The sequence below is a fragment of the Buteo buteo genome, chromosome 11, assembly GCF_964188355.1.
Source record: "Buteo buteo chromosome 11, bButBut1.hap1.1, whole genome shotgun sequence".
Classification (NCBI taxonomy): domain Eukaryota; kingdom Metazoa; phylum Chordata; class Aves; order Accipitriformes; family Accipitridae; genus Buteo; species Buteo buteo.
In genome coordinates, this window is record NC_134181.1 from 16,418,568 (window position 1) to 16,444,506 (window position 25,939).

The 25,939-nt window shown below is 38.3% G+C and overlaps 2 protein-coding genes across 11 annotated transcripts in view; both read left to right on the forward strand.

Annotated features, from left to right (window-relative positions):
• The window catches only part of TENT4B (terminal nucleotidyltransferase 4B), a 46,394-nt gene extending 40,953 nt beyond the window's left edge, over nucleotides 1-5,441 (forward strand). For both annotated transcript variants that reach the window (XM_075040203.1, XM_075040204.1), the window contains exons 11-12: nucleotides 426-590; nucleotides 2,528-5,441. In XM_075040203.1, coding sequence (XP_074896304.1) covers nucleotides 426-590; nucleotides 2,528-2,707 — 345 coding nt within the window. In that variant the 3' untranslated portion in view covers nucleotides 2,708-5,441. The remainder of the gene's footprint in view (nucleotides 1-425; nucleotides 591-2,527) is intronic.
• Nucleotides 5,442-16,950: 11,509 nt separating this feature from the next.
• The window catches only part of ADCY7 (adenylate cyclase 7), a 68,269-nt gene continuing 59,280 nt past the window's right edge, over nucleotides 16,951-25,939 (forward strand). For 3 of the 9 annotated variants that reach the window (XM_075040195.1, XM_075040201.1, XM_075040202.1), the window contains exons 1-2: nucleotides 16,952-17,135; nucleotides 23,758-23,945. The gene's annotated coding sequence lies outside the window, so the exon portion shown is untranslated. Of the gene's footprint in view, nucleotides 17,136-17,790; nucleotides 17,945-23,757; nucleotides 23,946-25,202; nucleotides 25,320-25,939 lie in introns of all 9 variants that reach the window. The other 6 variants (XM_075040198.1, XM_075040197.1, XM_075040196.1 and 3 more) reach the window with 6 other exon arrangements.

The window sequence follows — 25,939 nt, forward strand, 5'->3', positions numbered from 1 at the left end:
CCCTTATGCAATTTCTACACATGTAAGTTGCAGTGTGTTTTTTACACAACACATGTAGAAAGTGAATACAGTGGATACAAAGTTACATAGCCCTCTTTTCTCTGGGAAAACTGCATTTCAAAAAAAAGACTGGTAGTCCTAAGCCATATGCTTCAAAAAAAGAAAATCCTTAAAAAAAAAATCTGTTTGGGAATTCTATTTGAAAAATAAAAGGCAAATCCCAAAATCATGCATCAATTCAACATTTTTAAATCTCTCCGTTTTATTCAGTAAGAATTCTGGATTGAAAGAATTTAAATACCTAATAAAATGAACACATTTTAAGTTTTGTCCACTGCTAGCTTTATTTTTAAGGGAAAACTCACTTGTAGAAAAACTCACTTGCTCTGAAGAAAAACTCACTAATACTTTACATTTTCCTGAAGGATTCTGATGGAACACCTTGCAAAACCTCTAAACAATTGAGTTGTCGTCAGTCCACCACAAACAGAGTGGGGTCACAAGAAGTGTCACTGGAATCCTCCCAGTCAAGTGGGAAAACACAAAATAGTCAAACAGCCAATACATCCAGCAACACGAACAAATCTCAGGTTTGTGAAATGTTTGAAAACAACAACTGTATAGATTATTCGGATATTACACATGTCTTCCATGGAAGGGTAGCTTGTTCTGGAAAGGAAACACTGCATTTTTCACCTCCCTTTTACCCCACTAAAAAGCTTTGAGCACTGATTGTATCTAAAATCACCTGGTTCCCTGTTTAGCTTACACAGATGAGTTTGCAACAGTGGCTTTCCCAGCCTTAAAACAGATGAAATTGGATTGACTTTATTTTGGGAAATCTAGATTTTTCAGAAGTATACAGCCGTGTTGCACCTATTTCCTTTTTTCAAAAAGCATGTCAGTCCAGTCTTTACTGCAGAATTTGAGAACTAATGAGACTTGCCAACACTTAGTGAAAAAGTTAGCAAAAATGTATGTTTAAAATTATGACTGGCTGCTCTGTTAGCTGTTGATAGTTGTTGAACTCTCTTTCATTAAGGGAGGTGAAGTTTCCTTGCTGATACATGAAATTCCCTCTCATTTCCCCCTAAAGACAAATATCTTCATGATGAGACCTGCCAGAGCTTATGCATTTAGGGGGTTTCTCATGTTGATGAATACTTCTATGACAACTCAGTAATCTGGAGATACTATATGCCTCTATATACAATATACTTTGCATATATGCAGTTTACATTTTTATACTTTTTCAGAATTTAGGACTTCTTTAACGTACGAAAAATAGCCTGGAATCTTCTGGAATATTATTCCTGAAAAGTAATTCTGAAGACTTGCCTACTACTTGCTGACAATCTATCTCTAGCTAGTAATGAGGCAGTTTACAAACTAGGCCTTGGATATACCATGAATGTGTGTCTGTGTTACTATGCAGAGCTAATTCTGCTGCTGGAATGTGAATATGCACAATCTGAGATACTCTACATCTGTAAAAAGATGTGGTAGAAAATTAGTCCTGGTCTTAAAAGAATGTTGTCTTAATTTTGCACGGAAGATGAGATTTGAGCAATTGTCATGGTTTAACCCCAGCTGGCAGCTAAGCATCACACAGCCGCTCACTCACCTCCCTCACAGTGGGAGGGGGGAAGAATCGGAAGGGTAAGAGTGAGAATACTCGTGGGTTGAGATAAAGACAGTTTAATAGATAAAGCAAAAGCCACACACGCAAACAAAGCAAAACAAGGAATTCATTCACCACTTCCCATGGGCAGGCAGGTGTTGAGCCATCCCCAGGAAAGCAGGGCTCCATCACGCCTAAGGGTTACTTGGGAAGACAATCACTCCAAACATCCCTCCCTCCCTCCCTTCCTTCTTCCCCCAGCTTTATACGCTGAGCATGACGTCCTATGGTCTGGAATATCCCTTGGGTCAGTTGGGGTCAGCTGTCCCGGCTGTGTTCCCTCCCAACGCCTTGTGCCCCCCCAGCCTACTCACTGGTGGGGTGGGGTGAGGAGCAGAAAAGGCCTTGGCTCTGTGTAAGCACTACTCAGCAGTAACGAAAACATCCCTGTATTATCAACACTGTTTTCAGCACAAATACAAAACATAGCCCCACACTAGCTACTATGACGAAAATTAACTCTATCCCAGCCAAAACCAGCACAGCAAGCTTCATCTGTCATCCTGGATTATGGACTTACATTTCTGTAAAACACTTTTTTGATGGTTGCAAAATGGGGGCGATAGAACAGTTTTATCCTTTTCAAAAGTCAAAGTGCTCTGCTCTTCTCTCTTGACCGGCATGGTTTTGGGTCTAGAGATGAACATTTGTTTGCAACCACCAAAGTGAAAAATTCGTGGTAATGTGCTGCTGTCTAAGCAATGACCTAGCTTCTTTTGCCATATCAATTTTTTCAAGTGTAACACTTTCATGTGTTAATGTCCTCATTATCCAGAAATAGGGTTGTGTAATTGCCATGCTTTTTTCTTTTTAGCACTGATTTACTGTGTTCTCTTTCTTTTACAGCATGGATCTGCACGGTTATTTCGTTCTTCTAACAAAGGCTTCCAAGGTCCAGCAAACTCAAGCCACGGTACCTCAGTCACAAACAAACAACATCAAGGCAGCAAATCACACCATCAGTTTTTCCATGGTAAAAAGAGGAAACACAAGAGGGATGCAGCCCTTTCAGACCTTTGTAGATAGTTGCCTATTTTATGACTGTTCTTCTGTGTGCAATGATCTCATGCTACAGGATAGTTTGATAGTGACTCCTTGGATCTCTTCCGGAGCTTCAGACTGTTCAGACATTGATTAGCAACTGCATTTTTTTTTTTTCCCAGCTCGCCACGGAACGGATCATGAAGATTGATCACTGAAAAAAAAAAAAAAAAAAGGAAAAAAAAAGAAAAAAATTCTAAAAAGAAAAAAAACTGGAAAAAAAAAGAGGAAAAAGGCTGCTCATTTGATAAGTCATATGCTACAACAGGGTCATTTAGGATATAAAAGCTTGAATGTAAAATAAATGTATTTCCCATCAGCTCATGCTGACCTGTAGAGGTAGTACTCAGTGTGTCTAGGGGGTGGTAACAAACAAATAAAACACAAAAAAATAGGAAAAAAAAGCAAAAAATTGTATTTTGAGGGAAACCCAGCCTTTAAAGGTGAAAGTAATTTGTGCATGATTTTTTTATTATTTTTGCATATACTTACCATTTTATTGTGTATATATAGATGACCATATAGGAAAACTGACATTTGTAATAGTGGATTTGTTAATACTTTTTACATAACATTACTGTTTAAATTGTAAACATAAATTTTTCTCAGGATTAGTTTGGAAAATAATCTGAATTGTCATCTTAACATCCATATAAAGAGACATTACTAGTTATATTGCTCAGAATTTCTTTTTTTGGCATTTAAAAGATTTAATAGGACATTTGATCTGCAAAAACTGTTCCTCTGAAAGAAAGGTTTATGGTGGCAAATGAAGTTTTTCATTTGTATAAAGTGTACATGTACTTTGTGTAGACACTGAGCTTGTCATCTCAGAGAAGTAACCTTCACCTTGGAGTGCCATCATTTCAGGCAATGGGGTTTTATAGTTGCATCCTTCTCTTCCTCCCCTTAGTGGTCTCTCCCTGACCCTTTCTTTTTTTTAAAGAAATATAAAGCCACTTGGGGTTTTTTTAGTTTGGTTGGTGGTGGTGATTGTTTTCTTCTTCTTCTTCTTCTTTTTTTTTTTTTTGGTTTTTGAAAAAACAAACAACGAAACTCAGTTTGTTACAGACGTTTGCATTCCTGGGCTGCTTTAATCCCATGCCTCTTTGTTTGTGCCTTCCCTCCCCCTTCCAGGTCTGGGTTTTTTTGTCTTTTATATTTTTGCTAACTCCTGTAGGAGATTGTAACTGTTGAAGCTTTAAGTAAATTTTACAATTAAACTATTTTTTTCTCACTCCCCTCTTAGGCATTTTTATATTTACACTTAATTATTTAAAAACAACCAAAACAACTTCAAATAATGAAATATATTTTGTATTGCCTTAAAGACCCAAACCTTTCATATCTCATAGTATTTCTTCATTGACCTAGTTATCATTTAATTTAAACTCCACTTCACATTTGTCTGGTTCAGTCACATTACAAGTCTAGGTTGCCATAACTTTGATGCCATGAATGTGAATTAAATGTGTAATTACACTCACAGGCATAGCTTGGAACAGGAGTTGGGACACTTTAATGGTAGAAAGTTAAGTGGCATTTACTTTCACATATTTCTTTAAAGAGGAAAGTCTGTACTCTGCATATGTGGCTGTATTTAATGCAGCTGTTCTGGAGATGATGCTTTTATAAAAAGTACTATTAGCTTTTAGAAACTTTTTTAATATACATTTACAGAATACTACAGACCAACCTGACCTTTAATGGGCACTAATGAGTGCAATGTTTTTTTAAAGTAAAATAATGCTAAAATAAGACCAGAACTGATGTCATCACTTAAATTAATAAACATTTTCAATATGTTAAAGTGTTTTACTTCAAAAAGGAAAATACATATATTCCAAAAATATGGAAAGTCATAACATCTACTCAAACACTAAGCTTAAGTGATGTTAATTTGACAATTTTTAAAAAAATTTTTAGATTCATATTTTAATTTGATCAGATAATTTTATCAACAAGATGTTGAGCTTTTGTTCGTAGAAACTAGTAAAAGTTGTACCACATTATGCATAATCACAGTATTTATTTTGTTTTAGATTATTGTGAATGTGTAGACTTATGTTCACCGCTTAGGGAACAATTATTTATAAATTATATTAATCCAGTATTGTTAGCTGCTATTAGCAAAACTGTTCCAAAACTTAATACTTGCAAAGATCTGTATCGCATTTACCACACTGAAGTGTTTTTAAAAGAATCACCCTCATTGTTGAAAGCAAATGTACTCTTAGGGTGCAGATATTAGTGTTCCAATAAGCATGTGATAATTTTAAGGTGGTGGTAGCGGGAAGATAATCTTGATTCCATTGGGAATCTTAGGTTTGCCTCAATTTATGGTTTTCATAAATTTAATGGAAAATAGCTTTTCCTGGACTGCTCAAGTTTCTTTTTGGTAAACAGTATCTTTCTAAAAGAAAAAAAAAAAGGAAAAAAAAAAAAAGCATGAAGGAAAAATTGAGGTATTTTACATTGCCTCAAATGACCAGCATTGTATTCATAAAATACTGTATATCTTGCAAATCTTTATTTAAACAGAACAGTTGAACTGTTCGTTTTTCAATCTGAAGTAAAATACTTTCAAGACCTTTTAGTTTGCCTGCTCATTTGTCTTGTACATTTCATCTCTGTATTTGACTCAAGTCTAATTCCTTTTTGAGTTTCAATACTTTTGTGAAGATTTTGTGAATATATGAAAAATAAATGTTTAATCTAACTACTGCAGTTTATCACCATTCTTGACACTTACCCTGTTTTTTCCTTCACAGTACTGTGGAAAGAACAGACTACTCAAGGCACTTTGTAATATTTTTTGTAGTATCTGGGTGCTTCTCCAGCTGAGTGCTGGGCCAGTCTGCCTGGAATTTGGAAGCTTGCTTTGTTCAAGTGGGCCTGGTCTGCCATGTTTCCTTCCAGGAGAGCTGAAGCAGAGTCTGCATGCCTAAGAATAAGTGGAAGAATATACACATATAAAGGGTTCTTAATGTATTTTTTTTCCTAACTTTCCTCTGCACTATACATAGGAGACTTGTGCAAGGATCCGTTTTCTTTGCCTTCTGAACCTGGGTTAGGGGTAATGTTCCAGGTGCAAGAGAGAAGCTGTTCAAAGGTGCCACACCGAGGAGGGTGTTGTAGAAGCATGCAAAAGTTAATTTGAGTTACTTTCAACTAGAAGCCGTGTTTAGCATAGTTCCTGAAGCACAGTTGATATTATTAAAGTATGTTCCTAACTTTGGTTATCTTCCTTCTTCGCATGAATTGGCAGGGAGATGTACGCATACTGAAAGTTCTTGTAGTCTTGCAGCTGGTAGTCTACCAAAGACCATCCGAAATACATAAATAAGCTGAAATGTTTCTATATCTTCCTGTTTGACATCAGAGTGATTTATCAAGGAGTTTCTTACTTTTTTTTAAAGAATAGTTCAAATGGTGTTTATAGTTAAAAGCTGTGTATTTATTAATTTTTTTTAATTGTCAGTCTTCTACCTTGTGGCAGAAAAGAAGCTGAAATGTAAGTAAATCTTCCTGTTTGTGAGACATGGCGTGATTCTGTTTACTGACCTCCATGTTCTGTCCAGCTTCATCAGAATTTACAGCTCAGGTTTTTGAATATTTATAATAAACTTGTTTTCCTAGAATTTAATCTTTAGAAAATAATTAGTAGCCCAATGGCTGGTGGCCACTTTTTTAATGTATTTTCAAAATGGGCTTTTTCCATTTTATATCTGAAGTCATCACGAGTGCATCCTAAATACAACATGTGAGCAACTGATTGAAAAATAGTCTCATCTTGAAAATGTAAATAAAAGCAGCCAGCCATTAGTCATCTTGATGGATATTAAAACTCATGATTGATGTTAAAACAATGTGTGACTCCAACTTTATTTCCTGAAGAGTGAAAGCTACAGGAGATTACGAAGTATGTAATTACTCAAGAAGGAACTATATTTACCTATTTAGGGTCCGTAACAAAAAATACATTTACTTTTTCCAGCTACTGTTAAAGTGCAGAAAGTAGTGATCATTTATTCTGCTGATGCCTAGAACTTGATTCTTTTGCTTCATGATGCACCATAATTTTCCAAGAATCAAGTTTGCCATGTCTTGAAACTGTTTGTCTTGAAAGTGCAGAATTTCAGAGCTTTATTTTCTAGCTAGTTTGTAGTGTTTCCACAAGTTTTCCTCAAAAATGTTTTCCGGGTGCAGTGACCTAAGTGCAAATGTGTCTTGACTATATTTCCATGAGTTATCTACCACTAGTTGTGACAGATATGTATTCATGGTTTCATCTATAAGTTGAAACCAGCTTTCCAGTTCTCATGGTCTTTAATTGCATCATGGTTTTAGATTTTCCTATGCCAAAGTTACTGGGCTCTTCCCCGTAGTAATTTGCTCTGAGCCTAATTAACTCATCTTCAAAGGTTGATTGTTAGGATGTTTGAGGTGATCCCAGAGAAATTATCCAACACCAAGAATCCTTTGGAAGTTACTTAATGAACAATGTCCTGAGTAACACAGGAATTAAAATTCAGATAGCCTTATTGGATCTTTACAAGCCCAAAGTTTGTGTCAAGTATCTACTTCAAAAGGAAATAGGAATAAAAGAGCCAGAAAATGGCTGTTACTTGTGTATTTTAGCATGGTAGTGCCAGATCAAATTAATCTACATTTCAGAGTACTCTAAAATTTAGATCACTTAATTTTGAACAGCTTTGAGTTTAATTCTTGGTGTATTTAGTGATTTCCCCACCACAACCATTTTATTGATTTGTGGGCTCCAAAAACTTCCAACAGAAGTGTGTTGCCTTTGTTAGACACCTTGACCATATAGTTCAATAGGCCTCTCTTGCCAGTAGCTAGCTTAAAAATTGTCTGTTCCCATTTAGTCCTTCCTATAGCAGTGCGACCAGTGGTGAGCTTGGATATGTATGAAACTGGGGAAAAAAAGGAACGTGAACCTTAGTTTGCTGTAAAATAATCGGTAAAAGCTGATGGGATCCTGAAAATCACTTAGGCACACAAATAAGTAAGGGAAGACAAAGAAGAAAGCTTGGAGATCCTCCATATAAAAGCCATTTGGAGGAATGCCGTCTTTCTGCCTTCCAAGATGCATGAACAATGAGGTGCTGCAAGTCTTCTGGTGAGTCAGTTTGGTCAGACATTACTTCTTACGGGATACTGAATGACCTGAGCAGTGAATCTGCTCACCCTGGAAGTATGTTGAAGGTTTCTATGTTCTGCAGCAGGTTTAAATAGCTGCAAAGATGTTTATTGGCAATTAGACTGATGCTAGTATGTCTTGGTTCTGCTCTCTCCTGCTAAGAGTCTTTCAAAAGGTGTCTTTTTAATCCTTGATGGCTCTTGATATTTTAAACTTGCTGAATTGAGTCTCCTTTTTTAAGTCTGAGTCCACCCTTTGTTTTTTGTGGCCCAGAGATTTGGTGGTGAATATGGCACTTATCAAATCCTGTCCAACAGGCTATAGTGAAGCAGGAAGGGGATAGAGGTCGATAGTGCTTTAAAAAGAGTATTTCCTGCTCCTACAGCTGCTTTTTAAAGAAAAATAAAAACCCACAAACCTCATTAATTGAGCAGGCTGAAGTAGGAATATGTCCCCCTAGCCCTCATACATCCATATTTGAAGCTAGTTTCTGTGCAAATCATTCAACAACCTAATGTTTGGATACTATGCTAATTTTCTGATTTTTTTTTTAAATCCTTTGGTATAATGAAGTCCTAATTTTCCATAGTACAAAACACCTGAGGAAGAAACCACTTGGCTGTATGCAAGAGCTGGCTTGTAAAGAATGCACTTGTGTGGTGGTGGCAGAAGTCTGAGGAACCATGGGTGCAGATTTGGTGAGTGTTTTGCTTGTTTAAAATAATAATAAAAAAGCTCTTGTACAGGTATATAAAACTACTTTTGTTTATGTATGAAGCAATGTTTGACTCTTGAGCTAAAAGATCATTAAGCAATCAAATGCTGCTGAATAGCTAATAGAGAAAGTAATCTGTGCTCTCAGCTGCATTTCCCCAGGTCTAAAGTTCATTTACTGTGCCAGATTTGGTGCCAGTGAAATCTGAAAATAAACCTGGTTCACATTGCTTGTTTATGCTGCCTGGCAATGTGACACAACAATATCTGTTCTGAACTTAAAGCTCTCATCTTAAAAAAAACCAAAACAAATCCACCTTGCTGGTCTGTATACAACAGATGTTTGCACCAGGAGTATGAAGAAATATTTTTCTTAAAACAATAACATGCGGTTTAGGTGAAATACGTGTTAGTGGTTGCTGTTTGCATTTCCCTCTTTCTGTGGCCTATTTCCAAACAAGACTGTTGTTCATTCTTATAATAAGTAGGGCGCTGATTAAGGCTGGGTTGGGTTTTTTTTTCCCTCTTCACTATAGTGGGTCTTGAACCAAACTCATTTGTGGTTGCCTGGTAATTAGTAACTATGAAAAGACCATTCTCGGTCAGAAAAATCAATGGCTAACCCAACTGCAGGTAGGAATCTTTCATATAGTCTTCCTTTGATGCTAGCTTGTTCGCTTTGTCTTTTCAAAATTTTTGACGGTGCAAGGGAGGAATAACTTACAAAATAATGTAATCTTTTCTATAAGATTTTTATTCATCCCAAAGCGTGTCTTACTAAATCTGTGTTATAATACCAGCTTATATCTATCAAGATAACATAATAAAGCAGTCTAATTCCTGAAAACTTCAAGTATCTGAGCTGGAGTGTGTGCCATCTAGTGAATCACTTTTGTGCAGTGTCTAAGCAACATACTCCAACCACGAAAGCTAGTTTGAAGGCTTCTGTTTTATAATGTTTGTATGCAGACAGTAGCACCTTCACGTAATAGTAACTTACCTGGTATTGCTGAGCTATTGCCTGCACTTACGCATCCTAAATCCCACAGAATCCCACTACTCTAAGGTTATAGCTGAGAAAACTGCATTTTATTGCCTAAAAAAAGAAACTTTAAACAATATTAGTAGCGTCAAAAGCAAAGGTGGTAAGGGGGGTACCTGCTACTAGAAAGAGGAGCCAGTGCAGCGGGTTGCCCTGGGACCTCTGGCTGTCCAGGCAGGCAGCCTTCACCTCCTCCAGCAAAATGGGCCAGAGACCACCATGGCCAGCTCTTGCTGCCCCGGACCTGCTTTCCTACACATAGCACTTTACAGAAATATATTTAACGTTTAAGTACTTCTAAGTTCTTCAGAACAAAGTCACATGATGATCTAACAAAACCAGAACAAACTTCTCGGAGAGTATAGGCAAATACAGAAGTTGGGAATCTGAAAGCTGGAACATTAACACAAAAGGGAAGTAGTCCAACTTTTGCACATACAGGGAGCATGCACTTACCATGCATGCATAGTCTGATTTAAAAAAAATAAACAAACTGAAACAACCCCTAAATCTTCAAATGGCATTACTGCATGTTATTTCTATTGAATAAAGTAATATTTTAGATTACAGTGGTGATTGTAGAGGAGTATTTTTGAAGTAAAAGCAATAGAAAACAATAACAAGTCATCAAATAGTGCTAGTTCTATAGTTTCTCTATTATGTACTTCTTTTCTAGTTATCAACACTGAGACATAAAAATCTGTCCATGAAAAACAGTAGTGAACTCTAATTACTGTATTTGTACATTTGGGAGAGTCCGAATGTTCTGGTGCTGCTTAGTAAGGGAAAACTACAATTAACAATTGTGATGAGCTGGTGCAGTACTAAAACGACATAAATTAGAACTGATGTTTACCTTTCTGATGTCATTATTAGAAAGTTACTTATTTTCATTTCTTGTTTTGTGTCCTCATCAGTGTCTCAATTTTTATATACTTTTCCTACATTGTGCCTCATCTGGCCTGCATAGGCAATCACACCTGTCCTGTCTAGCTGGCTGCTGGCATCAGTTAAGACTTAATTTTATGAGCTGGATGGATCACTGTTAAAGAACAGCAAGTATCCATTTTTGATACAACCATGTTCGAACTACCTAAGTTTCTCCCCTGTTTGGTAGTCTATCCACATTGAAAAATTTTATCATAACAATAGCAGTACAACCCACTACCATGTGGACATGCTAAAGCACTAGACAATCCTTATCCTTAAAGTAGTCACTTCCCAGCTGATTTCAGTTAATAGTGTGTTGCACTGGAATAGTGAAGGTACAATTTTAATGTTACTGTATCAATAAAAATTCTTAGATTCTATCGCAAAGGAGAGAAGCCCTTGCTGTTGCAAATTTGAGGTTACTCATTTGCCTTACTCTGAGAATTACCACTAAAAGCCTTGTTCTGTTGAACTTAAGGGGAGTTTTCCTACTGATTTCAATGAGATCAATTTTATCCTGTTTTTTATCTGATTTTTCAATGTCTTGATTTCAGAGCTTCAAAGACAAATTTTTTTAGGCAAAAGCAAACGTATATACATCAGCGGAGTGATTAGAACTATGCGCACATTTTGCTCAGTTCTAGACTACCCACTAACATTTAGTGACTTGTCTTCAATCAAAGTTTGTTTAGAAGACAACAGCTGAAATGTCAGAAACCATGCCAATTGACAAAGTAACTGTGCGCAGGTTGTGGCTTCCTGGAGGGGGGTGGGTGAAGGAATAGGTGGTCCTACAGGCCCTGCCTCCAGCTCCTGGTGAATGGGGAAGGACTTTCAGTACCACAGGCTCCACCAGAGGTGGGGTCCCAGAGACTAGACCATGTTTGCCTTCACAAGCTAGATTAACCAGTTGCCCACTGTTTGAACTACTGAGGCAAGACAAGACTCTTAAAACCTCCTTGCCCCATATTTAATAGCATCATGATGTCTGGTGGTACCACGATGGGTTTTGATATTGGTCTTGTGAGCAATTAAATGACACCATCTGTCACTGCTGCAGCAGAACTCTGTGATTTCAGGATAGTAAGAAACTAAAGCATTTCCCATCTTAGTCCCTCTCAGCTTTGGGATAGTTATTATTTTGGTTTGTTTGAAAATAGCAGCTACTTGGAGAAAAACAAAGTCCATTTCTTAGCATAAAGGAAAATAAAGGGAGTACTATGTTCTTGCTCTGTATTGTCTCCTTTAAAATCACCATTGCAATCTAAATAAACTAATCTTCAAGAAGTCAGCTACTTCCTTAAGCTCAGTAAGTTAATTTAAAAGGCTAGATCCTCAGGTAATGTAAATAATTTTTACTCCATTGGCTTCAATATAATAGGGCTATGTTGATTTAACCAGATGAAGTTTGTCCACACACTTTTAAAACCGCTTTGTAACAGACTTTTTTTTAAGTGAATCCATGTTCCCTAGTGGATTCTCTAAGAACTTTTCTGTTCTAGAATTGTATTCTGATTTATGTAAAAGTGTCTTTCCCTAATAATATACATGGTCCATTTGTCACTTACTGATTTTTCCAAAGTATTCTGCTTTTCTTCCAATATGTCCTCCTGGCTACTAACGCAAAGATACTGGAAGTGCAAATTGAAAACAGTTAGCTAAATAGTTTCATCATTCACTGTGAAAATAAAATGATCTGTTCTTTTCTGTGTTCTTTAAATCAATAACATCTTCTATTTTGTTATAAACTCCACCTGCAGTGTTACGGTATCTAACAGAGAAATGGCCTTCCTTTCATTTATTTTCTTCCCTTGCATAACTTACCAATTAATGAAAAAAGTGACCCCTCAGACCACCTAACAGTTTCCTAGGAAGTGACAGACCAGATCTTCTGTCACTCAGCGTTGCTGAGAGTAATTCAATTAAAATGTTCCATTTTAACACAGGTCAACTTGAGTACACAGGAAGATTTTAAAACAAGTCTGATCTATAGTCCTTAGTCCAAATCACATCCGCAAATACAGGTAAAAAGCTTAAGCAATTAGCCAGGCACTGATTTTTCAGGGCATAATGCATGTTCTCGCTCTGGAGAAATAACTTTAAGCATGAGCAGGAGAGGCAATGGAGATACTTTTCTGATTCGTAATCCAAGAAGTCAAACAAAACGTCCTAGCTCAGGCTCTGGAGCTGCAGGCAGTGGGACTTGAATTCCTAAGTCCTTCTGTTCCTATAGAAAACAGCATATTAGCTCCTCAGTCATGTACTTTTTTGGACCGTTAGTACTTTTCCTAATTTCTTCTATTGTTTCGCAGTGCTGTGAGTTTGCATTGGGCTTTAAGCTTTCTTTGGAGAAATTACTATTGTACAGTTAAGTCCCACTGACTTTCACAAAATCTGGAATGCTAGAAAAAATGATTGTTATTCCAAGTCAGTTAGACTCTTGGACAACTTTAAAAGAAACAACAAATAGGACAAGACACCTGAATAGCTTTTTGTTTCCCTAAAGAAACATATATGGCATTTATTGCTTTATGTACAGAAAAGGAGCAAATGATTCCCAAAAGTTTGTTCAATTGATCTTAGGGCCTAGAAATGCAAACTACATAACAGCAGTGGAACTCCACCTTCTCTCTAGCCAGGCTGATGCAGTAAGATACTCCTGCATTTAATAGCATAAACTTAGTCTTCAGCAATTGATTCCAATATTGTCCTGTAAATGAGGGTGATAGCAGTATAGCAGCTCAAAATAATTTCTCATTACATCCTTCCTAAGCATGTACTGCCTAGCACTTTGGGATTGTTCTATTATTAGATATCTTTGAACTCATAAATTTACAGGAAATAGCAAATAATTTACTCAAGTTGTTTGTCTCATTCTCTAAATTGATCAGTGGCCAAAAAGAGTAGTGTGTGTGTATGTTATATGCACACTGGTAAATAGATGCTAAATCTCATCCAAAGCTAAAAGAATTGTTCTAATAAATATTTCCTACTGTAGTGTTCACTAAAGGCAACATTTTACTCCTGGTTTTCCAAATCAGAATCAGGAAACTTGTGAAGAAAAGCAGAAGTTGAAGTTGTCTTGGTCACTGTTTCTGGATATTTGAGAAACTGCAAAAAGGCAGCATGGTAAAGCATGCTTTCCTAAATACTATCTGCTGTGGTATTGTAGGATGTCAAAGGAATATTTAAAAGGCATGAATATATTTAAAAGTCTACCTGCTAATTTTAAAAGTGCTACTTGGCATATTGTGCTACTTAAGATTATATTATGTCTAACCCACAAAATATTCTAATGTATATTAATTTTCAAATTATTCCTGAGGTTTTAAAAGAATATTTTCTGAGGTTTTAACTATATTTCTGATTTGCTTTCATCACATACTTATTTGGTCAGCAACCATCCCCTGAGTCCTGACTGACTCATTTATGGGAGCCACTGAAAATCTGAATGTTGAAACATTTTGCAAATAAAATTATTTAGAAGTAACTTGCTGGGACAAAATGCTTTTATCCCCTTTACTACTGTGAATGGTACAAGCACACATACACTGAAGGCAGATTCAACCCACAATGAGTTGCTAAGAGGAAAATGTAACCCCCCACATGAGAATTATTCTTGAAGGTTACTATGTTTTTCTATTTCTGCTTCTTTTAAAAATAGTGATCTTCCCCTATTTCATAATGATTCATGGCACTGGATACTATAGCAATTTACATTCAAGCACACATCTGAATTGTACAAAACAGACTTCTGTAATGCTCTATAACTCAGTTTGTAAATGACGCTGCGAGTAGATTTAGTAAAAACATTGTATTCATAAATAATTTAAACAGAAAATGTTAAAATATGTTGAATTTTATTTTATTAGATTTTTATCAGCTGATGTGTTGCATTTTATTTTAACTAAAATTCTAAAATTATTTACAGTACAGTTATCCAATTCCGTCTTTGGAAAAAGATTAGATTTGTGTGTTTAATACTCTGGTTTCATAAAATCAAATGTACATATCATTGTAGAGCTGCTGGACTTTTTTCTAAGCAAGAGCTTGAAAATAATAATGCTTGCTTGTCTATGAAGAACACTTTTACAGAAGCAAATAAAACCCTAGGGACTGCTGTATTCTAATTTGGACAGCATCATTTCAGGTAGACCTTTGATTAAGGGCTACATATTTGCAGTATCAAACATTTGCAGCTATCACATACATGTAGGAATTTTATTTTAGATCAATCTAGAGCTGCAAAAAGATAAGCCATTAAAATGACAGGTTAGGCGCTATCCCTTTTTCTCACCCAGGACAGAACCTTACACTTGGGTAGTTGCACTGAGCAGGGCTCCCAGCAATGTCGGGTGCATTCCAGTAAGAGGTGGTAGCATCTGCGTTGTGAAAATAAGCCCTGACTGTACTTCAACTGCATGGCACTCGAGAGAAAAATTAGCAGCAGAAAAGGAATTCTGTACGTAGTGTATGGAAGAGCCAAAACTGGATATTAATTTCCATATTTTGCTTTTTTTCCTTTGACATCCATTTTGCTAAAAATGTGTTAGAGTAATTAGCAGTAGTTTAATCTGCACAACAGTGTATATACAGCACTTAAGAGTGTTTTGGAACTGCTGCCATTAAAAAACCCCTACAATGTCAGACACATTGAATCATGAAGGAATTTTAGATCTTACTCTGGAATAGCAAATATTTGTGGGTATACAGAAATGATGTTAAGCAATCTGTGTACTCGGAAGGTCCACAAAATTTTGATGAAGTGATAAATGGAGTCCATCTGTTCTGAAACGACTCCATTTATGATCTCAGCAGAACAATGTATTTTCCATTTCCTGCAGTTTTCAAATCTTGTTATCTAATCCAACTTTCAGTGAAGACAAGGAATTCTTTTTAACAATCATCTTACTGGAAGATCCTTTTTCCCCTTTCCCCTAAGAAATGGTCTGAATGTCCCATGCACTGCTTCTATCTGAATTCTCCAATAATTTCCTAGTGCTTTTCAGATACACGATGTCCAAAACAGGAATGAGAAGACCTAGGTAAGATTAAGTAACTCGCACAAGACTGCGGATAAAAGTGTTGCAGGGCAGGGATCAGAGGAGCAGAGTCCAGCTCACTTGCTGCCCAGTCCTCTGTGCCTCAGGTACTAACCACTTCTCCGGCTGCATTCCTTCTCTACTTGTCCCAAATTGCTGAAAATGGATTTGAATTCCGTTCCACGATTCCCAGTCCTAACAGCCCATAAGTATCCTAAGGGCTGGGTAGTCTCAGAAAATACAGCTTTTCCTATTTGCCCACCAATATTCAAACAGGAATTAGAAAGTCAAATGAAGCTGTTGTGCTTGTGGTGTGTGTGCGCTAAACTGCTGCTCTCTCCAAGACGGTCAATTCAGGCACGTAGCTTGGACCTACACAGTGTAGAAAACACCAGCTGGCTAACAGTACACAAATAAAAATTGTTGCATTTAGTTACTAACGTATTATCTCAGTAATGATACTACCGTGGATGACTGCTGCGTGTTTGTAGCTGCAGGTAGCCGGGCACATGCCTGCCTGCCACGGGCTGCGTGCAATCACCTGTGACTAAACACCTCCCCAGCTAAACTTAATCCAAAAATCCACGGAAATCAGCATTTCTTTCCATTGCCTGCTATGAGCTTTGGATGGGACTTATGTGTGGTAGAGCCAGACTTGGTCTGAATTGGTGGCCAGATGTTCAAGGCTCGATGCACTGAGAAATCATTGCCAGCCCAGTGAAACTCAACCAAAACATACTGAGAGGACTAAAGCAGTAAGTAAATGGAGGAATGGGAAACTGGTGCTATGGGATAGCTGTAGTGATGGCCTGTGAGGGTCAGGTCCCTCGTCCCTGGGGTGCAGCCTGGCTGCGGGGAAGTTCAGAGTCCTGCCAAAAGCACCCCAATGGTGGCCAGATTTTAAAAAGCTGCCTGTAAACCTTTGCATTTTTTAGGGTTCTGGGCAAAAGACTGTTTCCACATCTGTACGGCATGGATACCGATGGCTCTTCACTCCCCACATGTGAATCGGGGGGGACGGGACGGGACACGGACACCCCCCAAGCCCTGTCACGCTGTGAAGGACAGGGTGCTGCAGACCTTGCCCGGAGGCCCTCCGACCTGAGGGGGAGCCCCTCAGTTATGCTCCCCCTCATGCCGGGGAGGGTATTAAAGGCCAGTGACCGAGGCGAGGCTGAGGCCATCCCACCCGGGCGCCTGACGAGAGGCGACCGTTAGGTGCGCGGCGGTATCCCGCGTCCCTCACAGCCGCCTCTGAGGGGCCGCCGGCGGCCCCGCCACCCGCCAGGGGGCAGGAGGGGCGCTGCCGCCGCGCGCGTCCCGCCCTCACCGCGCCGGGGAGGCTCCCCGGGCCCCAGAGACACCTCAGGCGGCGGCGGCGGCGGAGGAGGAGCAGCAGCAGCAGCAGCAGTAGCAGCAGCAGCAGCAGGAGCAGCAGTAGCAGCAGCAGCAGCAGCAGCGCCCGGTCCCAGTCCTGACCTGCTGCCCCGCCGCTGCCTACTCCTCTTCCGCCGGCCGCAGGTGAGAGACCGGGACGGGGAGGGGAGGTACCCCGGGCGTGGGGGGACTCGCAGTCCGCTCCCGCGGCCCCGCTCCGCGGAGCACGAAATTAAAAGCGTCGATAGGTTTTCCTTGTATAATGGTTATTTACTACCCCTTATTACGCCACTTGATACGCTTGCGAACAGCGAACATATTTTCAGGCCCGTAAACCTTTCTCCAAGTTTAGTTTGCTTAGGAAAGGCGGATTTGGTAAGCTGCGAGGCCTGATAATTTACGTGTGTTTCTGCACACCGGATGAATGGAGAAGTTATTCTCTGGGTTTGTCTTTTGCGGAGTAATGCGCTCAAAAGCCAAAAGCTGACTGTTCTGTGACGGAGTATTTTGGATCCTCTTTTGCTTCTACCTTTTTGGCACAATAGGGCTTTAAATTGCTGAAAGAGGTACTTAAATATCCAGGGGAAACTTGAAATATCTGCAGAAGGTTGGTTCATGTCTTTTTTACTGCTGAAGAGGTAAGTCGCTTCTAATCTTGGTAGGACACGTTATGGCATTTCTATAATGAGTGTTCTGTGTTAATAAAGGGATTAAAATGCTTTAATATGTCTAGTACGACATTTGGTCATTATTGTTAGGGTCTTATGTTTGCTGCTGGCTGATAAAGTGTATCATCTAGCAGGGCCGTATTGTCACCAGTGACCCAGGACCCTACTAAAGTCTGTTGAACGTGAGACTTCTTTTATGACCGGTGAAGATGTGGTCAGCAGAAGTGCTGAAGACTGGCAAAGACACTTTGAAAGCATTTTTGGACATGCAAAGTGAATTCTGAGGTGGTTGTGATTTATTATATGAAATAAAGTGTCCTGTGCTGGACACTGCAATATGAAAATTTCTTTATAGTGGGAAATAGGATGTAACTGTACCTGCACTAGTGACCTTACTGCTTTGTGCTAAGATTCATGATGCAGGGGTCTTTTTTTTTTTTTTTAAAAAAAAGGGGGGGGGGCTAGGAACTTTAGAAGAAACTCTGCTTTTTAAAAAAAAGTGAACTTTTAAACTTTATGTCTAAAAAGAAAAAGTACTATAAAGAAATTCTATAGCTATTATATGTTTGGAGGATAAATAAGAATAATGTGGTGGTGTCTTTTTCTTTTTTTTTTTTAATATTATTTTTAAGCAAACAGGATTCCAGGAGAGAAAGAGAAGTGTTCTAGGAGGGTTTAATGATTGTGCCTAGGTCAGAAATAGATAAATAAACAAATAGTGTGGTGGTGTGGTTGTGTGTGTACTGGGGGGTTGTGTGTTTGTTTAGGTACCCCGACCTTTCAAATGTTGAAGTCCTGATTGGGAAGTTTTTATATGATCCCCTATAGGTGGAAGAAGGGTGTGTTGCACATCTATGTTAAGACCCATGTTACAGTGTACTCATGGTGTGTTTGTGTGTATAGTGAACTATGTACATCTGAAAAAAAACATTGTAGTGGTTGATATTAAAACCAGTATTTGCCAAAGTCACCCACACGTTGACAGTTTCCCCCTATCCAGAAGTGTAGAATGGAAAATGAGGAGTATGTGGAACACCGCTCTGAAAACAGTAAGCCAATACTGATTTCTAATGGCCATTATAGCATGTTATTTATGCTTCCAGAAGCCATTACTAGCAGCAATTAGGGTCATTGGGGGTTCTTGTAAAGCAGCCATTAAACTTCTTAATTTTTTTCTTAATGAAGTTAATGTCAACACCATTAAGAGAAAACAAAGAAGATACTTCATTCCCTAATATATGTGGATATTTATGTTCTCATGGTTTGTGCTAAGTGAAAGAGCAGGTGCTGGTTGAGAGCTAATTAGTTTAGGTGTTAGCCTAGAGACAGATGATCATTGTCTTCTGTTAATGTGGGTGTTTGTGTAATTGCCAGTTGCTCTTAGATTAAAAAAAAAGACAATATCCCCTGTGGAATCACCACACCACCACCACCACCACCCCCCAATTGCATTTTTAGATTTATTTTTGGGTTACATCTTTGACTTGGATTTAACATTACAGAATTTATCAAAATGACTCATTCTGATTTTAATTCTATTATGAAGGCTGTGAAACATAGGCTAAAACACTTCACCCAGTGATTGCTCCTTCAGTCTCATGGTTTGTCTTGAAGCTAGATTTTATCTTTCTGGAAAGGGAACCAGTCTACCTGGATTTGTTTGGTGGTTTGGATTAATAAAATGTAATAGTCAAACTGTACTAAGCATCTGCAGGGCTTTTATATTGAAAGTGTCATTTGGGACTTATTCTATATACAAAAATATTTTTTTTTGTAAATCAGATTGTTTCATTGTCATAAGAAATCAGCCTGGGAACTGAGGTGTGCAAGAGCACATAGCCAATGGAATTGATGTTGTCCTCTAGGTTACAATGAGTTGTCTGCTTCAGTGCTGCTTTGACTTACCAAGGTGTGAGGATCTGTATTCACTAGCAGTGAGCATGTGTTGGCTGCTGTCTGTGCTACTCGTTTCTGCTGTTCTTTTGGGCTGGATTTGATGCTCTGTGTGAGAAGCATCTGTGTTTACAAGCAGTTCCAAAGATTTAGGCATACTGTTAAAGTGGAGTTACAGACCTTAGTTGATCCAAAAAGGTTTTTCAGGTAAAAACTGGGACCTGGCTGAGCCAAAGATCCCTCTTTTCCTCTCTAATCAGAGTCCAGTCAGTATTCAAACTCTTAAATGCAGGAGAAAATCTATTAAACTAGCATCTGCAAAGTTTCAAGATTATTATTTGCTAAGCTGACAGGATGTTACAGAGTGAAATAGTTTGTAACCCCTGTGCAGTTAGATCATCCTGTATTAAAATAAGGAAGTGCAACTTCTTCCTTAGATCATTACAGTATACTTCATGAATAGTCAGTCTTGTGTTTGCTGAAAAACATATTTTATATTTTACATTTTGAAAACAGTAAAGACATTGATCTGGGATTTCCTTCTACTCTTATTTAATAAACCACATTTTCTGCTGGAAAAAAATGCTACCTTTAAAAAAAAAAAAAGGATTTTTGTAACACTTTTATCTCATAATAAAAATCATTATAATTGTTATCTCCAGAGACTTGCAAATCATTTTTTAAAAAATTATTGCTGTTGCTTGCCTTTTGCCTCTTACACTATCCTATCTATCTTCCTGAGTCACCTCAAGTAGGATCCAGGCTCTGTCTTGTGTAGCAAGCAGCAGGGTTGTCCATATATGCAGGCAGAGGAGTGAGCAGTACATTTGATCTTTCCTTTGGAAGTGTTTTTCTTTGCTTAATAAGTGTAAGATACAATAGTGTAAATATGCTGTAATAATATTTCCTGCACATCACATGTAGGTTGCTATTGCTGAGTCTTATCTCTTCAGAGTTAGTAAAATTAAGGTGTAAAAGGTGAAATAATTTTGTCTAGGTTACTCAGAGATAAGTAGCAAAACTTAAGTAGAAGATGGGGCTGCTGTTCCTTTTCTAATCAAGGCATTGCTTTACCTCAGTAGCTTGAAGTTATGACATGAGTTTGTGTCAAAATGTATCGTTCAAACTTACTCATTTTGTGTAGCCTGTTCTCAGTACCTTTTTTATAAAAATCAAATAAACTTTTTCTTTTGTGGCAACCAGGCTGCTGTTTTGATTTTCACAGCACAGGCCCTGCAGTCCAGAGGCTTCAGGTCTGTTGGTGTTTTAAAGATGAAACAAAGTCAAAGCTGGCTCTCATGTGATGCAGGGCCGCACATACCACTTTTCCTAAGAGCTTCCTTCACAGCTAATGGCCAAAACGTTCCTCTCCTTAACAGCTGTTCTGTAATCCTCATTTCGGCATTAAAACTAGCTTCTGGTCTGTAATTAGAGAGAAGGAACAAACAGGGTGTGTTTAACTTCTGTTTCTGGGCATAAAACTAAGTAACGCATTCTAGTTAAAAACAGAAGTAACAAAGACTACCAAGGCTGTAACTAATGGCCTAAGTCAGAGAAAGGTGGCAAGTGTCTTTGAATACAGCTGGTTGTTTCTGGCAACTTCTCCCTGAAGTGCCCCAGTGCTATGTATATGTCTGTGTTTGCTGCAGAGTATATACATTTGCTCTGCTCAGGTAGCTTGCAGGACCTCCTGGTAAAGATAATTAAACAAGCTAATTTTCAGACTCATTCTCCTGTGTCCTGCATCACAGTTTGCTAAAGAGTAGTGACAGAGCTTTGTACCATCCTCTGTCCTGTGTGATGCAGAAATAAGTACTGTTTGACATGCTAGTTGTCATTCAGCCCACAACAAAATGAATGTGTTTTCCTGAGATGCTTAGCAAGTATAGCAATACATTCTTTATTTTATAATGCTGCCTTGTAAATGGGTGGTTATAAAGCTGCAAGCATACTTTTGTAATACAATCAATATGAAAACATTGTAAAAGGACTTTGATTTAAGTTGTAAGGTCTTAAGAGTGCATGCTTTATTTCAAGGAAGGAGACAATATAGTAAGTGTTTTATAGGTAGATGAATGTAGAAATAGTTTACATGTGACTATAACTTTGTTTTTTATATGTTACTTTTCACTCTATGAAGTTTTCTTATGACTAATAGTGATTAGTTAGCACTTCAATGAGTTGAATAAAATATTTCAGTAAGGTGCCCTTCATTTGTACTATAGCTTGGGTTTTAGTCGTTATGTATTTAATGTCCAATCTGTGACATTGTTTTCTGCTTTATTTATTTATATAAAATATAATACACTCATACTAGGGAGTTCTTTTAAAGAACTAGTTGATGATTAAACCATCTACCAGTGACTAATTCTTACTCAGATACCGTTTTCCATCCAAGTAACCACAATGGTGAGGAATCAAGGGTGCCAATAGAATGACAAAGCACATGGAAGGGCTGGGTAATGAGTGCAGCTGGGAAGGAGCCATCAAAGGTGGATTCAAGCAGACTGAGCTCACTGAGGTTTATTCAAAGTCAGCTGCAATTAATGGAAATGGGCAATAAACCTCTGATCATTTAAATGCCAGATATTCTTAGCACCTGGCTCGTGTCAACTTGAGTCCATCTGTTATGGTATTTCAGGCAGGACCCGCTTGCTGAAACAAACTCACACTTAGGCTGTGGAATAAAAAACAGATCAGGTCAAGCTGAGAGAGGATGAACTTTGTACTGGTTTTTCTTTGTGTCTACATCTTTTTCTCTGTTATTGCTGCTGAGCTTCTGTAGGGCTAAATCAAAAAAATAAATTCCAGTAGTGGAACAGAATTTCGGTTTCAATTTCCTCATTTGAAAGGAAGCTGGGGCACGGCTATCAAAACTTTCTCACTTCCTGACACTTTCTGACTGATCTTCTGCTCCTCCTTTGCTGCTGGTTTCAGCCTGCTGCCATGAAGGCGGCTGTCATTTCAACAGCAAGGAAACAAACGTTTATATATTTGTGAGATACACATTTTTTGGAATAAACTAAAACAAATGACAGAAGACATGAGAAATGTATGTAGTTATTACTAACATTTTAATCAGGAACTGGGTTTTGAGGTGAAAATGCTTTAAAAATTCTTGTCACGAATAAAGCCAATGAATCGGTTCCGATACTTTAATCGTGCAAGTTCTTACTGTCCTGCTTATTCTATGTGTAATACATGTACTAGTGTATGTAGGCCTTGTGCAGCTTATGAGAAGACAAAGAGAAAAACAGAGACAAAGAATACTTTTGTAGATTTATAACTTGTAGGTTATTGCCCTGATTTATTTCAGTCTGCCATCAGAAGGGACAGTAGGCATTGCAGGGTGTGAGCATTTTCCCTCCTCTTGGGTCTGAGGAACATCTGCAATTCTGCTCGGGAGTTGGAGGGAAACAAGCAGGCGCATCTCGTAGGCTAAAAGTGTGATCCTGAGGTGCACCCTGTCTCCACACTCGGCAATGGTCAGCACCAGGAAGGTGGGGGAAATGTCCCCCCTTGGTTTGACTGTCCAGACAGCTGTACAGCTGGAGCTCTGATGGAGCCTTGCTGGGCGTGAGAAGAGCCTGGAAGGTCTCTCCACTGGTGTGAACCCTCTGGCAGTGGACTTCTAAGCCCCCAAATCTTTTTTCTTCCCCTAGAATTGACATAATCCGCCAGTCACTTCACAATCTTATGAGCTGATTGAGGTTTGGGGTTTTTTGGCACAATTTTGCTCTGTTGTGAAGCGTTCATGCAGTTAATGAATTTAACAATTTGTATTTTTTTTTTTCAGCAAGGGCTTGTATATGTATGTACAGGAGGGCACAGCTTCTGTTGGGAATGTCCTGGGAACTTTAAATTCCTTTCTGCTCACTAGTTATGTAAAAATGACTCATGACAGCTGTGTAAAAGATTATTTTTCTAGAAATATTCTTACATGACTTTGAATATAAATGCAGGAGTAAATGCAATGAAGGGTGTGATTTTTATGGTGCAGCTAAGCTGGCTCAACAAGCAGCTGTCACTAAAAGTGGGCAGTGCTGTTTGCTTCCTGCCCCTGCGCTCCCACCCCTCCCTGAAGTCAGCACTGGTGCTCATCTGACCTGCTGGTGAGCTGATTCATGGAACTAAATGGGCAAAAAGCTATTTTTTAATAGGATAAGCATTTTTTAAGTGTGATTTTTTTTTTTTTCTCTCTGTAGGAACAGAACAGCCAGGCTAGAGGAAGTGGCAAGAACATATTGTTGAACTTCTGGAGAGACAGGCGGGGATGGTTCCCTCCTCTTCGGCAGTGCCTGTACTGTAAAACTCTTCTCCTAGTTATCCAAGTAGTAAGTTATACTTCTACAGACTTGCTGGAAAAGTGACCTGGACTGCGTTTTGATTTGAGGTATTGCCAACTGAATTGTTAGCCCAGTTTCAGTACTTCATAAGAAAGAGCTCTGTTCCTCTGCTTTACTTGTACAGCAGGAAATGAATGTGAAAATATTTCACTGAAGTACTTTTAAAAAATGACCTATAGTTTTTTGCAAGTTCCTGAGGAGTATCCTGTTTTTGGTTTAGTAGTTTTTACTATTTATCTTTAGTCTGCTGATGGTAATACAATAACAGTTACAAGTCCCCCACTACCTTTTTCCTCAGGATGCTGCACTTTCAAAATAAGGCAGAAGATGCCTTGCAGTGCTATAGTGACAGTTTTGTTGGCATATACTGTGATTTGGTTAAGAAAGTGCAGTGTTATTGCGTGCAACATAATAATACAAAATTTACAGCTGTTGGAAGGTAGTCAAAGCTAGGAGTTGCTCTGAGAAAGTGAGAATTTAATTTGATAATAGTATAAACACCATGTTTAGCTTTCAAAGAAATAGGAAAAAAAACCCCAGTATAGTTACTTTGTAAAAAACAATTTGATGCAGTTCTCACAGTGCCACAATAGGCAAAATTCCACACAGGTGGTTTTATTTTACCCAGCAATCTGATGTGTTGATTACTTGCATATTCAGGGCTCCCTTGCAGAGTTGTAGTGATTTAGAACATGATTTAGTGACACAGGTTGTCAGTGTGAGCAGAACTGCACGTGGGTGTTAGTTACTTCTAGTCAGGTGCAGACCAATAAATTCACAATGTTGCTAGATAAAGAAGATTAAATTGCAACTCATGAATAATATATTGGAAGAATAAAGGGAGAAACTTTGTTTTTCAAGTTTCTCAGCAGATTTAGGCAAGAATTAAGAGCTGTTTTTACTTATATTGGCTGTGTGTTCCATACCTGTTTATCAAGCATGTTTATGGAGGGAATTTGGATGTACTTGTAGCTAAACTGGTTTACTAGAGTAGCATTAAGCACTTGTTTTACATGTTGAATTAATTTTTGTCCTACATTTATGCAGGCTATTGTATTTAGAAATTCATTCTGCTGTACTTATTTTGAACTGCATTGAAATATAGATCCTTAATCAGTGATGGTTAGGCTTTTCTTGGAGTTGTCTCTGCTGCCGATAAAATTATGTATATATAAAGATACGTATACATGTGTATGTATAAATAAAGAAAACTAACTAAAGTGTAATTTCTGGAGGCTACAGAATCTAAAAGATGCTGTGCTTGTTTCTTTCTATCTTTCTGGATGGCTTCTCATCATGTTCAGTGTATCATTATCCCAGGCATCATTCTTTTGGGCTTGTGCATTTACAAATGGATAACCAATGTTTCAAGAAGCACTTGCCAAAAAAAAACCCAAAACAACCAAACTGATTACTTACTGGTAAGTCTGAGGAGTGCTTGCTATAGAAAGTATGGGAAAGCTGTGAATCAGTTAATTTGCTTTCTTATTTAAACCAAGGCAAGGGGTGAGGTAACACTTCTCCAGTGCAGTGTATTCAGCAGAGCTTTCAGCATGCTGAATAACATAGTGTTTAGTTGGAGTAGTTGGAAAGAGGGTGATGTGTTGCAGTTCTTGCATGCTATAAAAACATTCTCACTAGAAACAGAGGGACTTTCATGAGGGGAAAAGAGTAAGGGGGGTGGGGAGGAGGAAGAATTTCTTTAACTGTGGCACTGCCCTCACAGAAATGGGATAACTGTAGGTTGCTGGCAGAGGAGACCTAATTATATTGTATAATAATACTATAGTGGACCTGGGTAAAACTTGCTACAACCCAGAGTCAGTCTAGGTTAATGATAATGTTGAGATGGAGGCTCTGGAGATACCAAAAGAGGGAAGGCAGCCTATGTCTTCTGGAAACCTGGTGTGATTTAAAAGCATTTTTGCATGGAGCTACCTAATGCATTGGTGATCAAATTGTCCAGAAATATTTTTTAGTTGCTCTGACCTGAACCCTGCTCTCAGAGCAGTGGCCTAGCAGTGGGCAGGGGAAGCATGCA